This window comes from Carcharodon carcharias, chromosome 15, assembly GCF_017639515.1.
Source record: "Carcharodon carcharias isolate sCarCar2 chromosome 15, sCarCar2.pri, whole genome shotgun sequence".
In the NCBI taxonomy this organism is placed as follows: Eukaryota; Metazoa; Chordata; class Chondrichthyes; order Lamniformes; family Lamnidae; genus Carcharodon; species Carcharodon carcharias.
In genome coordinates this window covers 111,888,418-111,902,062 of record NC_054481.1, presented here as the reverse complement: position 1 = coordinate 111,902,062, position 13,645 = coordinate 111,888,418, and the positions used below count along the sequence as shown (strand labels likewise).

Below are 13,645 nucleotides of genomic sequence, written 5' to 3'. Positions count from 1 at the left end.
CCCCCACTGACATTTGAACCTGTTTCCACCCACGGCATGCACCACAATCACTGCCCAGGCAAAGCTGATTGAAAAGGGAGCAGCACACAGACATTCCTGAAAATGAGGTGTCAACCTGGTGAAGCTACAACAAAAGACTGCTTGCGTGTCAAACAGCAGAAGCAGCATGCTGTAGACAGAACTAAGCGCTCCCACAACCAACGGATCAGATCTCAGCCCTGCAGTCCTGCCACACCCAGTCATGAATGGTAGCGGACAATTAAACAACTCACTGGAGGAGGAGGGTCCACAAATATCCCCATCCTCAATGATGGGGGAACCCAGCACATCAGTGCAAAAGATAAGGCTGAAGCATTTGCTATGATCTTCAGCCAGCAGTGCCGAGTCAATGATCCATCTCGGCCTCCTTCGGAGGTCCCCAGTATCGCAGATGCCAGTCTTCAGCCAATTCAATTCACTCCACGTGATATCAAGAAATGGCTGAAGGCACTGGATACTACAAAGGCGATGGGCCCTGACAGTATTGCGGCAATAATACTGAAGACTTGTGCTCCAGAATTAGCTGTGCCCCCTAGCCAAGCTGTTCCAGTACAGCCACAACACTGGCATCTACCAGGCTGTGTGGAACATTGCCCAGTTATATCCTGTACACCAAAAGCAGGACAAATCCAACCTGGCCAATTACCGCCCAGCATACTCTCCATCATCAGTGAAGTTCTAAATATAATTCTAATGTGCCTCAAGGTAGCTAAAGGGACCCTTTTGCTCTTGTTTCATTTTCAAATGAGTTGCTCATACAAAATCTTAGCTTTGAGGGGTAGAAAGATCGAGAGAAACTTGTTTGTTGGGAGGAAGAATAAAGGCGGCAGCTGTTCCGAACACACATTCCAGAAGGATTTCGCACTGCCAGATCCTGCCTCTTCCCACCACTTTCAAGTCCGCCGATCCCTCAAATATTTTCTACATTTCAGCGTCAATAGCTCAGCCTCTCTGGGGCCTTCTGAAAAACTGCAAACATTAATCACTAACTGCTCACACGGCCTTAAACTCTGCCCATTCCCCACCCACACAGGCATGGGGCACCAGAACTACAGGGTCTTTACGCTAACCCTGGAAAATAAGGCCAGCGGCATGGGATGTCCCAAACCCACCCACCCCCACCCCCACCCTCACCCCCACCAAAAAGTCACCACGTCTGACATTGGGCAAATGGATTTTTTCAGAGATTTGGAATCTCAGAGACTGAGGTGAAGAATTGATGATGGGGAAGGGTTTGAAGGATAACTGAGGGAATGGTGCTGACCTATGCGAGATGTGAGAGGAAGGGGTCTTGGTATGTGTCTTTTCACTCTGTGCTCGCTTCATATGGTCCAAAAGGATTAAGGTGGGATAGCTGTGTGTCAGCCATGGCTCATTCTTGCCTGAGTCAGACATTCACCGGTTCAATCCCCACTGCAGAGACTTGAGTGGCTAATCCAGGATAACACTCCTAGTGCTGCACTTTGGAAGGTGCCATCACTTAGCATGCTGAACCAACATCCACTCTGTCCCTTCAGGTGCACGATCCCATCACTATTTCAAAGAAGAGTCTTCTCCAAGTGTCCTCCTCGAGATTCATCCTTCCACAGACATGATCGTCATGTTGTTGTTTCCTGATCTGACTCAGCTTCACATCTCCTGCATAAATGTCCTTTAATCTGCTGTTCCACTTTCTCAGAGCCGGCAGCTTACCGTGACCTGTGCTGCCTCGACTGTTTTTTTAAATTGACGGAGTAGTTCCTGGTGCGCAATGTCTTTGCTGTTAGGGTAAGAGGTGCTGAGTACATCAGGGTCCCACTTTAATCCAACCACTCTGTAAGGCAGACTCATGGTCCGGTTAAAACCCTTCCCCCAGTCCTGCCCTAGCCCAAGTGTCTGTGCTTTGCTGACACAATTTCTGGTTCTTGCCATTTTGTATCGAGGCTCTGTCCAGCCACTGTTCAAAGCATCAGGGAGAGTTGTCCCCCTCCAGCTGTCATTTCGAACAGGACATTCCGACATTAAAACAAGAAGTGCAGTAACAACACACAAAACTCACAAGCCAAAAAAAAAACCCAGCTAAATTCCCAATTCTACTGATAACACAGTCCAAGGTGAGGGGGCAGAATGTAGGGCCCAAATAATTCACCTACAAATGTTTCCAAATAGGATTGGAGAAAGTCTCTATCGATGAGAGGCAGGGTTTTACTTTCTGTCACTGAATCATACAAAGATACAGCATGGAAGAAGGCTACTCAGCCCATCAGACCTGTGATGGCTCTTTGAAAGCTCTGTGCAATTAATTCTACTCCCTTATTCTTTCCCCATAGCCCTGCACCTTTATCCCCTCAACTGTCTGTCCAATTCTCTTTTGAAAGATAAAAAAACCACAGAATTTGTGTTCCACGTCCCCACAACTTTCATAACACAATTCTCTGCATAAACAGAAAAACATTTCTTCATGGTTCTTTTGGATATCACCTTAAATCTGTCCTCTGGTAACCAACACTTCTGCCCTGCAGGTCTGGCAGCTTCTGAGCTCTGGAGAAGAGTCATATTGAGCGTTAACTCTGTCTCTCTCTCCACAGAGGCTGCCACACCTGCTGAGTTTTTCCAGCACTTGCTGTTTTTATTTCAGGTTTCCAGCATCTGCAGTATTTTAGCTTTTACTTCTCCACTGGAAACAGTTTCTCCTTATCTAATCTCCCTTATGATTTCGAACACTTTTATCAAATCTTCTGCTCTGAGGACAAGCCCAGCTTTCCCAGTCTCTCCGCAGAGCATCAACAGGAGCTACCTCATGTGGTCAGCACCATTTTAAACCCACGGGGATGAATTCATTGATCCTCTCCCCTCTCTCGGTGGGTAATTCCATTCAAAGGTGTAAAACCAGCCTGAGGCTCAAAGTAGCTTTATTTCTGATCCCTGCTGTTTTCCATGAGCTTCCCACACAATCTCAGCTAAAGGTTCTCTGCTTTGCAAACAGTTTGAATGTTGGGTTAAAAATTTACACTCCTGGAGGTGAGGGGTGTCATGCCAGTGAAATGCCGCAAACTCTCACCAAGCAGGCTGGGCAGTACCTAACTGAGCTTTATCTGTTGAACAGCTGAGCTATATGGACCAGTTACAGCCCCATTTTAAACCCTCGCTCACTGTTAAATGAACTGATCTTACTCAGGACAGCAGTGAGGCTGCCCAGCTGGCCTCAGGGTGAGAGAAGGGAATACCCAGGGTTTCTTCTCCTGATCACTGTCTGGACATTGAGTGAGGATGGTATTAGGCTTGGCTGTATTGCTCTCCACTATCAAATCCCCTGGCAACACTGTCTAGCTCACATAGGAATGATGAGTTATTGGAGGATGCTTGGCATCTTAGCAACTATGTTCTGGCAGTGAGTCAAATGGGCCTTTGGCAGCAGCAAGCAATGGACTGGTAATGAATCCACATTCAGTTTTAAATCACTCCCAATGTTCTTTCATACTTAAGTCAATGGTTTAGGGCAGGAGGCCGAGTCCACTGAGCCTGTTTCCCGCTACTGGCAAACATCAGTTTCACTCCTGGTGTTTGTCTGCTCCAACGGGGGAGCCGAGAGAGAGGGAGCTTTGGTGAATATTTAGCACCGGGAAGGTCCAGTGATATGATAGGCATGACTCTGTCCTCGCCCTGTCTTAACCTACGGGCTCTGAGTACAGCATCTGTGTAGTTTGTAATTGTTGGAGCAGAAGCTGCTGCTATTTGTTCCTGAAACAGTACCACAGTGTAATCATAATACTAAAGAAACATCCTTGCAGAACCCCAACTCTCACACCTTGATGTTGCTTATTCACCAAGTGTGAACATCACTAGATAAACATACAACTGAACAAATCTTCCAATCTCACTGGGCCAAAACCCCTCCCATTCATTCCTACAATACAGAATCCCTATGGATTTAAACCCCTTCCCATTCACTCCCATTATACAGTGTTAAAAACAAAAAAACTGCAGATGCTGGAAATCCAAAACAAAAACATAATTGCTTGGAAAAACTCAGCATGTCTGACAGCATCGGCAGAGAAGCTCCACCGATGCTGCCAGACCTGCTGAGTTTTTCCAGGTAATTCTGTTTTTGTTTTCCATTATTCAGTGTTCCTGTTCCATTGACTTAGAGAAGGAAAGGGAAGGGGTTTCATGGTGCACTATAGGGGGGATTCCAGAAGAGTTGCACAAACTCAGGAAAATCAACATAAACAATGGGAATTGTTGCTAATGTGTGGCAAAGGGATGTTAGCAGTTTATGTGATAATGGTTGGATTGACTCCATGCAGGTTCCACTCTCAGGTGATGGACAATGTAAATTTTTAGCTTTGATGTGTACTCCCCCCCTCCCCCCACCCCAACCCCATGATAAGAACGAGCATGGTGCCTGGGAGGAGCCTGGTATTGGGACCAGCAGTTGGTCTTTCATTATTAGCATCTTCTGGCTCGTGGGAGCAGTTTGTCAAAGGGAGCAGTTAGAACAGGACACGTGGATGTGCCAATAAATTATCCTGGCTTCTCCCGCTGCACTGTCATAACTTTAATGGGAAGATAGAGGTAAACAGGGTCTCTGGAAAAGGTACAACAGTGGAGAAGGAGGAGCTCTGAGAGCAATGACCCACTCATACCCACCACCACCCCCCCCCACCCCCCTCCCCCCAACAACCCCGAAAAGGTTCAGAGCAGGGAATCAGAGAAGAGAATGAAAAATCAAAGATGGAGGGAGGGATGAATAGGCTGATGTAAAGGTTCAGTCGGACCTGTCAGTCTCGATGAAGCCTGGATTGTAACTTTCAGCCTGGTTAGAACTAACGTCGCAACTGGAAGCAGGACATGGCAGTTTGACATATGTCAGTGGGTAAAAACCAGCAGCCCTGTCCCTGCACTGGTGGCTTTGGAGGTGCCAGGGTTCCTCTTGTTATAAAGTCAGAGTCATTACAGCACAGGAGGCCATTTGGCCCATTGAGTCCATGCCAGCTCTCCGTAGAGTAACCCAGTGAGTCCCATTCCCCTGCTCTATCCACAGCAAGTTTGTTTCCCTCAAGCATCCATCCAATTTCCTTCTAAAATCATTGACTGTCTCCGCTTCCACCATTCTCATTGGCAGCGAGTCCCAGGTCATGACCACTGTCTGGATGAAAACCAACTTGCTCACATTCCACCCACCCCCCTCCCACATCTCTTGCCCAAAACCTTAAATCTGGATCCCCCCGGTCCTTGTACAATCAGATACTGGGAACAGCTTTATCTAAACCCGTCATTATCTTGTAGACCTCTTATCAAAATCTCCCTTCAATCTCTTTTGCTGAGTTGAAAAGAATAAAAGGATATGATGATGAAGTAGGGTCTAAGGAGGCTGATCTGGAGCAGAAATGCTGGTGTAGACCTCTTCTGGGCTGTTTCTGTGCTGTAGACTCTATATGACATTTCAACATACAAAATAGGAGCAGAAGAAGGCCATTAAAGCCCCTCAAGCCTGCTCTGCCATTCAGTAAGATCATGGCTGATCTGTTTGTGTTTAGATTTCCACATTCCCATCTCCCCCAATAATCTTTGATTCCCTTACCTAACAAGAATCAGTCTACATCTGCCTTAAAAATATTCAATGACCCCGCCTCCACCACCTCCTGAGGCAGAGAATTCCAAAGTTGCACAACCCTCTGAGAAAAAACTCCTCATCTCTGTCCTAAAAGGGTGATCCCTAATTTTAAAACAGTGCCCCCTAGTTCTGGACTCACCCACAAGAGGAAACATCCTTTCCACATCCACCTTGTCAAGGCCGTTCAGGATCTTGTCTACTTCAATCGAATCACCCCTCACTCTTCTAAACTCCAGTGGGAACAACTCGAAGTGACCTTGTGTAACTCAGTGAGCTCACCTGGACTCGTGCCTCTGTGAGTTTGGTCCTCTGAGCTAGCTCTTCTCTGGTGTAGATGTCAGGGTAATGGGTCCTCTCAAAGGCCTTCTCCAGCTCCTCCAGCTGTTCTGCCGTGAAGGTGGTGCGGCTGCGACGCTGTTTACGTTTGAGCGGGAGGTCTGGCTCAGATTCTACGTCCGAGGTGCCGTCGTCCAAGCGATTGCCTATTGAGGGGTAATTTTGAAAAGAATCAGGAATGGGCGGTGTTTACAAAGAACAACATGAGCATCTCTCACAAGTCCTGAAGGGAAGATGATTTCTCGTCAAGCCAAGGACACATTGAGGGCCCAGCCAAAGTAACATGGAGGTGGCGATAGGGCCAAGGTTAGACTGAGGAGCAGTCCAATCCTTCACTCTGCTTCCAGTCAGACACTACATGTCAATGGGAATGTTGTGCTGTATGTTCTCTCATGGCCTCTCATGGAAGCACAAAATGGGCAATAGTAAATGAGGAGGTAATTTCATCACAAATCAGGTGTAGTGTAAAAGATTTACTATAGCTCGTTTTGATTCCCCGCCCAAGAGAAATTTCAGCTTCATTTCAGACATTACAGAACCTACTATTGACATCGAGCGGTAGAACCTAGTTATCACGGCAATGTTTTCTGCAGCTCTGGTCAATGTGACAATAGCCACGGTCTCATGTACGAGTGCTGATGGAGCAGTCAAACTCAGTGCTCCAAGCCCTGGATTCAACCCAAAGCCATGACAGGGCCCAGTGTGAAAGATCCACAGTGAATGATCCAGAGTACAAGATCCAAGGTAAAGGATCCAGTGTGAAGGTTCCAGTTCGAATCACATTTTGTTTGTTCTACTAAAACCAACACTTCTGTGGAGTCTCAGCCAGACCCCATGTGTGAGTGTAAATAACAATTGTCAGCAAATGAAAAGAGTGGTGAAGAAGGAGTGGGGCCAATTTGGGACCAAAAAGGGGATTTGCACACTGAGACAGAGGACATGGCTGAGGTGTTAAATGACTACTTCGCATCTGTCTTTACCAAGGAAGAAAATGCTACCCAGGCCATGGTGAAAGAGGAGGCATTTCATACACTAGATGGGTTTAAAGTTGAATGGATAGGTTATCTGTACTTAAAGTTGATAAGGCACCAGGACTGGATGACATACATCCAAGGATACTGAGGAAGTGAGAGTGGAAATTGCAGGGGCTCTGGCCATAATCTTTCAGTCTTCCCTGGACTCAGGGGTGACTTCAGAGGACTGGAGAATTGCAAACATTACACCCTTGTTCAAAACAAAGGTGTAAGGATAGGCCATGCAATTACAGACCAGTCAGTCTAACTTCAGCCGTGGGGAAACTTCTAGAAACAATCATTTGGAACATAATTAATGCTCACATGGGCAAATGTGGGTTAATTAAGGAAAGTCAGGGTGGATTTCTTAAGAGAAAATCGTGTTTACTAACTTGCTGGAGTTTTTTGAAGAGGTAACAAAGAGGGTTGATCAGAGCAATGCAGTTGATGTGGTGCACATGGGCTTCTAAAAGGCATTTGATACACAACAGACTCCTGAACAAAGTTATAGCCCTCAGAATAAAAGGAGCAGGAGCAAAATGGGTACAGAATTGGCTGAGTGACAGGAAACAGGAGGCTTTTTGGGCTTAAGGAAGGTTTGTAATGGAGTTCCCCAGGGGTTGGTGTTGGGACTCTTGCTTTTCCTGATTTGACCTTGACCTTAGCGTACAGGGCAAAATTTTACCATTTGTAGATGATATGAAACTTGGAAGCATTGTGAACTGTGAGGAGGATAATGTACAATCTCAAAGGGACGTAGACAAATTGGTGGAATGGGTGGACAGGTGGCAAATGACGATCAATGCAGAGAAATGTGGAGTGATTCATTTTGATAGGAAGAACATGGAGAGACAGTATAAAATAAAGGGTACAACTCTAATGGGGGTGCAGGAGCAGAGGGACCTGCATGTATATGTACATAAATCATTGAAGGTGACAGGACAGGTGTTGAGAGAGCGGTTAATAAAGCATACAGTATCCTAGGCTTTAATAACAGGAACACAGGATACAAAAGCAAGGAAGTTATGTTAAACTTGTATGAAACACTTTTTGACCTCAGCTGGAGTATTGTGTCTAGTTCTGGGCACCACACTTTGAGAAGGATGTGAAGGCATTAGAGAGAGTGCAGAAAAGATTCATGAGAATGAGAAACTCCAGTTATGAACATAAATTGGAGAAGTTAAGACTGTTTTCCTTGGAGAAGAGAAGGCTGAGAGGAGATTTGATAGAGGTATTCAAAATCATGAGGGGCGTGGACTGAGCAGATAGGGAGGAACTGTTCCCATTGGTGGAAGGATCAAGAACGAGAGGGCACAGATTTAAAGTAATTTGCAAAAGAAGCAAAGATAATATGAGAAAAGCTCTTACACACAGCGAGTGGTTAAGGTCCGGAATGGACTGCCTGTGAGTGTAGCAGAGGCAGGTTCAATCGAAGCATTCACAAGGGAATTAGACTGTTATCTGAAAAGGTCCAATGTCCAGGGTTATGGGGAGTGGGTGGGAGAACGGCACTAAGTAAATTACTCATTCGGTGCAGACATGAGGGGCCGAATGGCCTCCTTCTGTGCTGTAATTCTGTGGAGAGTGTAACAAATCCGGACCAGGTGCTGCTCTCACTGTGCCCACAGGTACGATCTGAGACATAGACCAGGCTAATGACCAGGAGCAGGAAGGGGCTGACAGGGATTGGAGCCTCTGCTGAGATCAGCTAAACTCAGTCTGGACTGGAGACTGAACCTGGGGTCTTCCTGTGCACAATGGCTCAGCACCATTGGACCATCAGAGAGGATTGTAACGCCAACAGAGTTACAGCTCATTAAACAGTGTCATTAAGATGGTCGGACCCTTCTCCCCTGTAAATTAACAAGGCATTGTGAAATAGTTCCTTTTTATAACTCTACAAGCTGGGACTGGTTGAATCAGACCCTGCTGGGGCTGAACATCAGGCCAGCCCTTCTCAAAGGCTGAAGGATATTTAATGCTGTGAGGCTCCTGTGAAGATCAGTTAGGGCCTGCTAACATTTCTCAGCATCACCAACAGGGTTTAGCAGCTTTTGGTGTGAAGCTGGAGGCTGCAACACATCAGCAATTTATGATGGCTCTCCGGGAAACACAAAACAATTGGCTGGATAGGGGCAATGCATTTTGCACAGTCTACACCAAATTCATCTGGCTCTGTCTCACCAAGCCCATCCTCACCTGCAACAAACTGAACACTAGCGGGTTACTGGCTACCTCCTGGGCCGGTGTGAGTGTCAGCAGTGCATTCGACCGTGTGAAGCATCACAACCGCTCCCACACCTGCCAACATCCATAGCAAAGGCACATGGAATTCCCCTCAGGAGTTTCAGGTTAATGATCCACAAGCGGTAACCTTGGCGGATACTCCCCTCCCTAACCTGGGGGCTGCTAAACTGCCAAAGATCATCTAATTAGGAGTTGTCTACATATCAAACATTCCCCTCAATAACACCCAGATAAAACCCACACCCCTCACTGTAACACCCAAACATAAGCCATAACCCTCACTAACACACAAATATAACACACACCCCTCACTGTAACACCAAAATATAAAACACACCCCTCACTAACACCTAAATATAACCCACACCGCTCACTGTAACACCCAAATAAAACCCACACCCCTCACTGAAACACCCAAATATAACCCACACCCCTCACAGTGACACCCAAATATAACCCACACCCCTCACTGTAAAACCCAGATATAACCCACACCCCTCACTGTAACACCCAGATATAACCCACACCCCTCACTGTAACACCCAAATATAACCCACACCTCTCACTGTAACACCCAGATATAACCCACACCCCTCACTGTAACACCCAAATATAACCCACACCCCACACTGTAACACCCAAATATAACCCACACCCCTCACTGTAACACCCAAATATAACCCAGACCCCTCACTAACACCCAAATATAACCCACACACCTCACTGAAACACCCAAATATAACCCACACCCCTCACTGAAAGACCCAAATATAACCCACACCCCTCACTGAAACACCCAGATAAAACAGACACCCCTCACAGTAACACACAAATATAACCCACACCCCTCACTAACACCCAAATATAACCCACTCCCCTCACTGAAACACCCAAATATAACCCACACCCCTGACTGAAACACCCAAATATAACCCACACCCCTCACTGAAACAGCCAGATAAAACCCACACCCCTCACAGTAACACCAAAATAAAACCCACACCCCTCACTCTAACAGCCAAATATAACCCACACCCCTCACAGTAACAGCCAAATATAACCCACACCCCTCACTGTAACACCAAAATATAAACCACACCCCTCACTGTAACACCCAAATATAACCCACACCCCTCACTGTAACACCCAAATATAACCCACACCCCTCAATGTAAAACCCAAATATAACCCACACCCCTCACTGTAACATCCAAATATAACCCACACCCCTCACTGGAACACACAGATAAAACCCACACCTCTCACTGTAACACCCAAATATAACCCACATCCCTCACTGTAACACCCAAATATAACCCACACCCCACACTGTAACACCCAAATATAACCCACACCCCTCACTGTAACAACCAAATACAACCCACACCCCTCACTGAAACACCCAAATATAACGCACACCCCTCACTAACACCCAAATATAACCCACAACCCTCACTGTAACACCCAAATATAACTGACAACTCTCACAGTAAGACCCAGATATAACCCACACCCCTCACTAACACCAAATATAACCCACACACCTCACTGTAACACCCAGATAAGAACCACAAACCTCACTGAAACACAAAAATTAAACCCACACCCCTCACTGTAACACCCAGATATAACCCACACCCATCATTCTAACACAGAAATATAAGCCATACCCCTCACTGTAACACCCAAATATAACCCACACCCCTCACTAACACCCAAATATAACCCACACCCCTCACTAACACCCAAATATAACCCACAGGCCTCACTGTAACACCCAAATATAACCCAAACCCCACACTGTAAAACCCAAATATAACCCACACCCCTCACTAACACCCAAATATAACCCACACCCCACACTGAAACACCCAAATATAACCCACACCCCTCACTAACACCCAAATATAACCCACAAACCTCACTGTAACACACAAATATAACTGACAACTCTCACAGTAACACCCAGATATAACCCACACCCCTCACTAACACACAAATATAACCCACACCCCTCACTAACACCCAAATATAACCCACACACCTCACTGTAACACCCAGATAAGACCCACACCGCTCACTGAAACAAACAAATATAACACACACCCCTCACTGTAACATCCAAATATAACCCACACCCCTCACTGTAAGACCCAGATATAACCCACACCCCTCATTGTAACACCCAAATATAAACCACACCCCTCACTGTAACAACCAAATATAAACCACACCCCACACTGTAACAGCCAAACATAACCCACAGCCCTCACGAACACCCAACTATAACCCAAATCCCTCACTGAAACACCCAAATATATCCCACACCCCTCACTGAAACACCCAAATATAACCCACACCCCTCACTGTAACACCCAAATATAACCCACACCCCTCACTGAAACACCCAGATAAAACCGACACCCCTCACTGTAACACCCAAATATAACCCACACCCCACACTAACACCCAAATATAACCCACACCCCTCAATGAAACAACCAAATATAACCCACACCCCTCACTGAAACACCCAAATATAACCCACACCCCTCACTGTAACACCCAAATATAATACACAACCCTCACTGTAACAGCCAAATATAACCAACACCCCTCAATGTAACAGCCAAATATAACCAACACCTCTCACTGTAACACACAAATCTAACCCACACCCCTCACTGTAACACCCAGATATAACCCACACCCATCATTCTAACACAGAAATATAAGCCATACCCCTCACTGTAACACCCAAATATAACCCACACCCCTCACTAACACCCAAATATAACCCACACCCCTCACTAACACCCAAATATAACCCACAGGCCTCACTGTAACACCCAAATATAACCCAAACCCCACACTGTAAAACCCAAATATAACCCACACCCCTCACTAACACCCAAATATAACCCACACCCCACACTGAAACACCCAAATATAACCCACACCCCTCACTAACACCCAAATATAACCCACAAACCTCACTGTAACACACAAATATAACTGACAACTCTCACAGTAACACCCAGATATAACCCACACCCCTCACTAACACACAAATATAACCCACACCCCTCACTAACACCCAAATATAACCCACACACCTCACTGTAACAACCAGATAAGACCCACACCGCTCACTGAAACAAACAAATATAACACACACCCCTCACTGTAACATCCAAATATAACCCACACCCCTCACTGTAAGACCCAGATATAACCCACACCCCTCATTGTAACACCCAAATATAAACCACACCCCTCACTGTAACAACCAAATATAAACCACACCCCACACTGTAACAGCCAAACATAACCCACAGCCCTCACGAACACCCAACTATAACCCAAATCCCTCACTGAAACACCCAAATATATCCCACACCCCTCACTGAAACACCCAAATATAACCCACACCCCTCACTGTAACACCCAAATATAACCCACACCCCTCACTGAAACACCCAGATAAAACCGACACCCCTCACTGTAACACCCAAATATAACCCACACCCCACACTAACACCCAAATATAACCCACACCCCTCAATGAAACAACCAAATATAACCCACACCCCTCACTGAAACACCCAAATATAACCCACACCCCTCACTGTAACACCCAAATATAATACACAACCCTCACTGTAACAGCCAAATATAACCAACACCCCTCAATGTAACAGCCAAATATAACCAACACCTCTCACTGTAACACACAAATCTAACCCACACCCCTCACTGTAACACCCAGATATAACCCACACCAGTCACTGCAACAGCCAAATATAATCCACAACCCTCACTGTAATAGCCAAATATAACCCACACCCCTCACTGTAACCCCCAAATATAACCAACACCGCTCATTGTAACACCCAAATATAAGCCACACCCCTCACTGTAACAGGCAAATATAACCCACACCCCTGACTGTAACACCAAAATAAAATACACACCCCTCACTGTAACACCTAAATATAATCCACACCCCTCACTGTAATACCAAAATAAACCACACACCGCTCACTGTAACATCTAAATATAACCAACACACCTCACTGTAACACCCAAATATAAACCACACCCCTCACTGTAAGACGCAGATAAAACCCACACTCCTCACTGTAACACCCAGAAAAAAACCACACCCCTCACTCTAACACCCAGATATAACCAACACCCCTCACTGTAACACCCAAATATAACCCACACCCCACACTGTAACAGGCAAATATAAACCACACCCCTCACTGTAACACCAAAATAAAACACACACCCCTCACTGTAACAGCTAAATATAAACCACACCCCTCACTGTAACACGCAGATAAAACCCACATTCCACACTGTAACACCCAGAAAAAACCCACACCCCTCACTGTAACACCCAGATATA

General features: G+C 45.9%; 1 protein-coding gene across 1 annotated transcript in view; it reads right to left on the bottom strand.

Annotated features, from left to right (window-relative positions):
* The window catches only part of LOC121288457 (paired box protein Pax-7-like), a 678,103-nt gene extending 670,403 nt beyond the window's left edge, over nucleotides 1-7,700 (bottom strand). The window contains exons 1-2 of the mRNA XM_041206989.1: nucleotides 7,670-7,700; nucleotides 5,915-6,117 (exon numbers count right to left, since the gene is read on the bottom strand). Of these exons, the coding sequence (XP_041062923.1) occupies nucleotides 5,915-6,117; nucleotides 7,670-7,700 (234 nt within the window). The remainder of the gene's footprint in view (nucleotides 1-5,914; nucleotides 6,118-7,669) is intronic.
* Nucleotides 7,701-13,645: the final 5,945 nt, after the last annotated feature.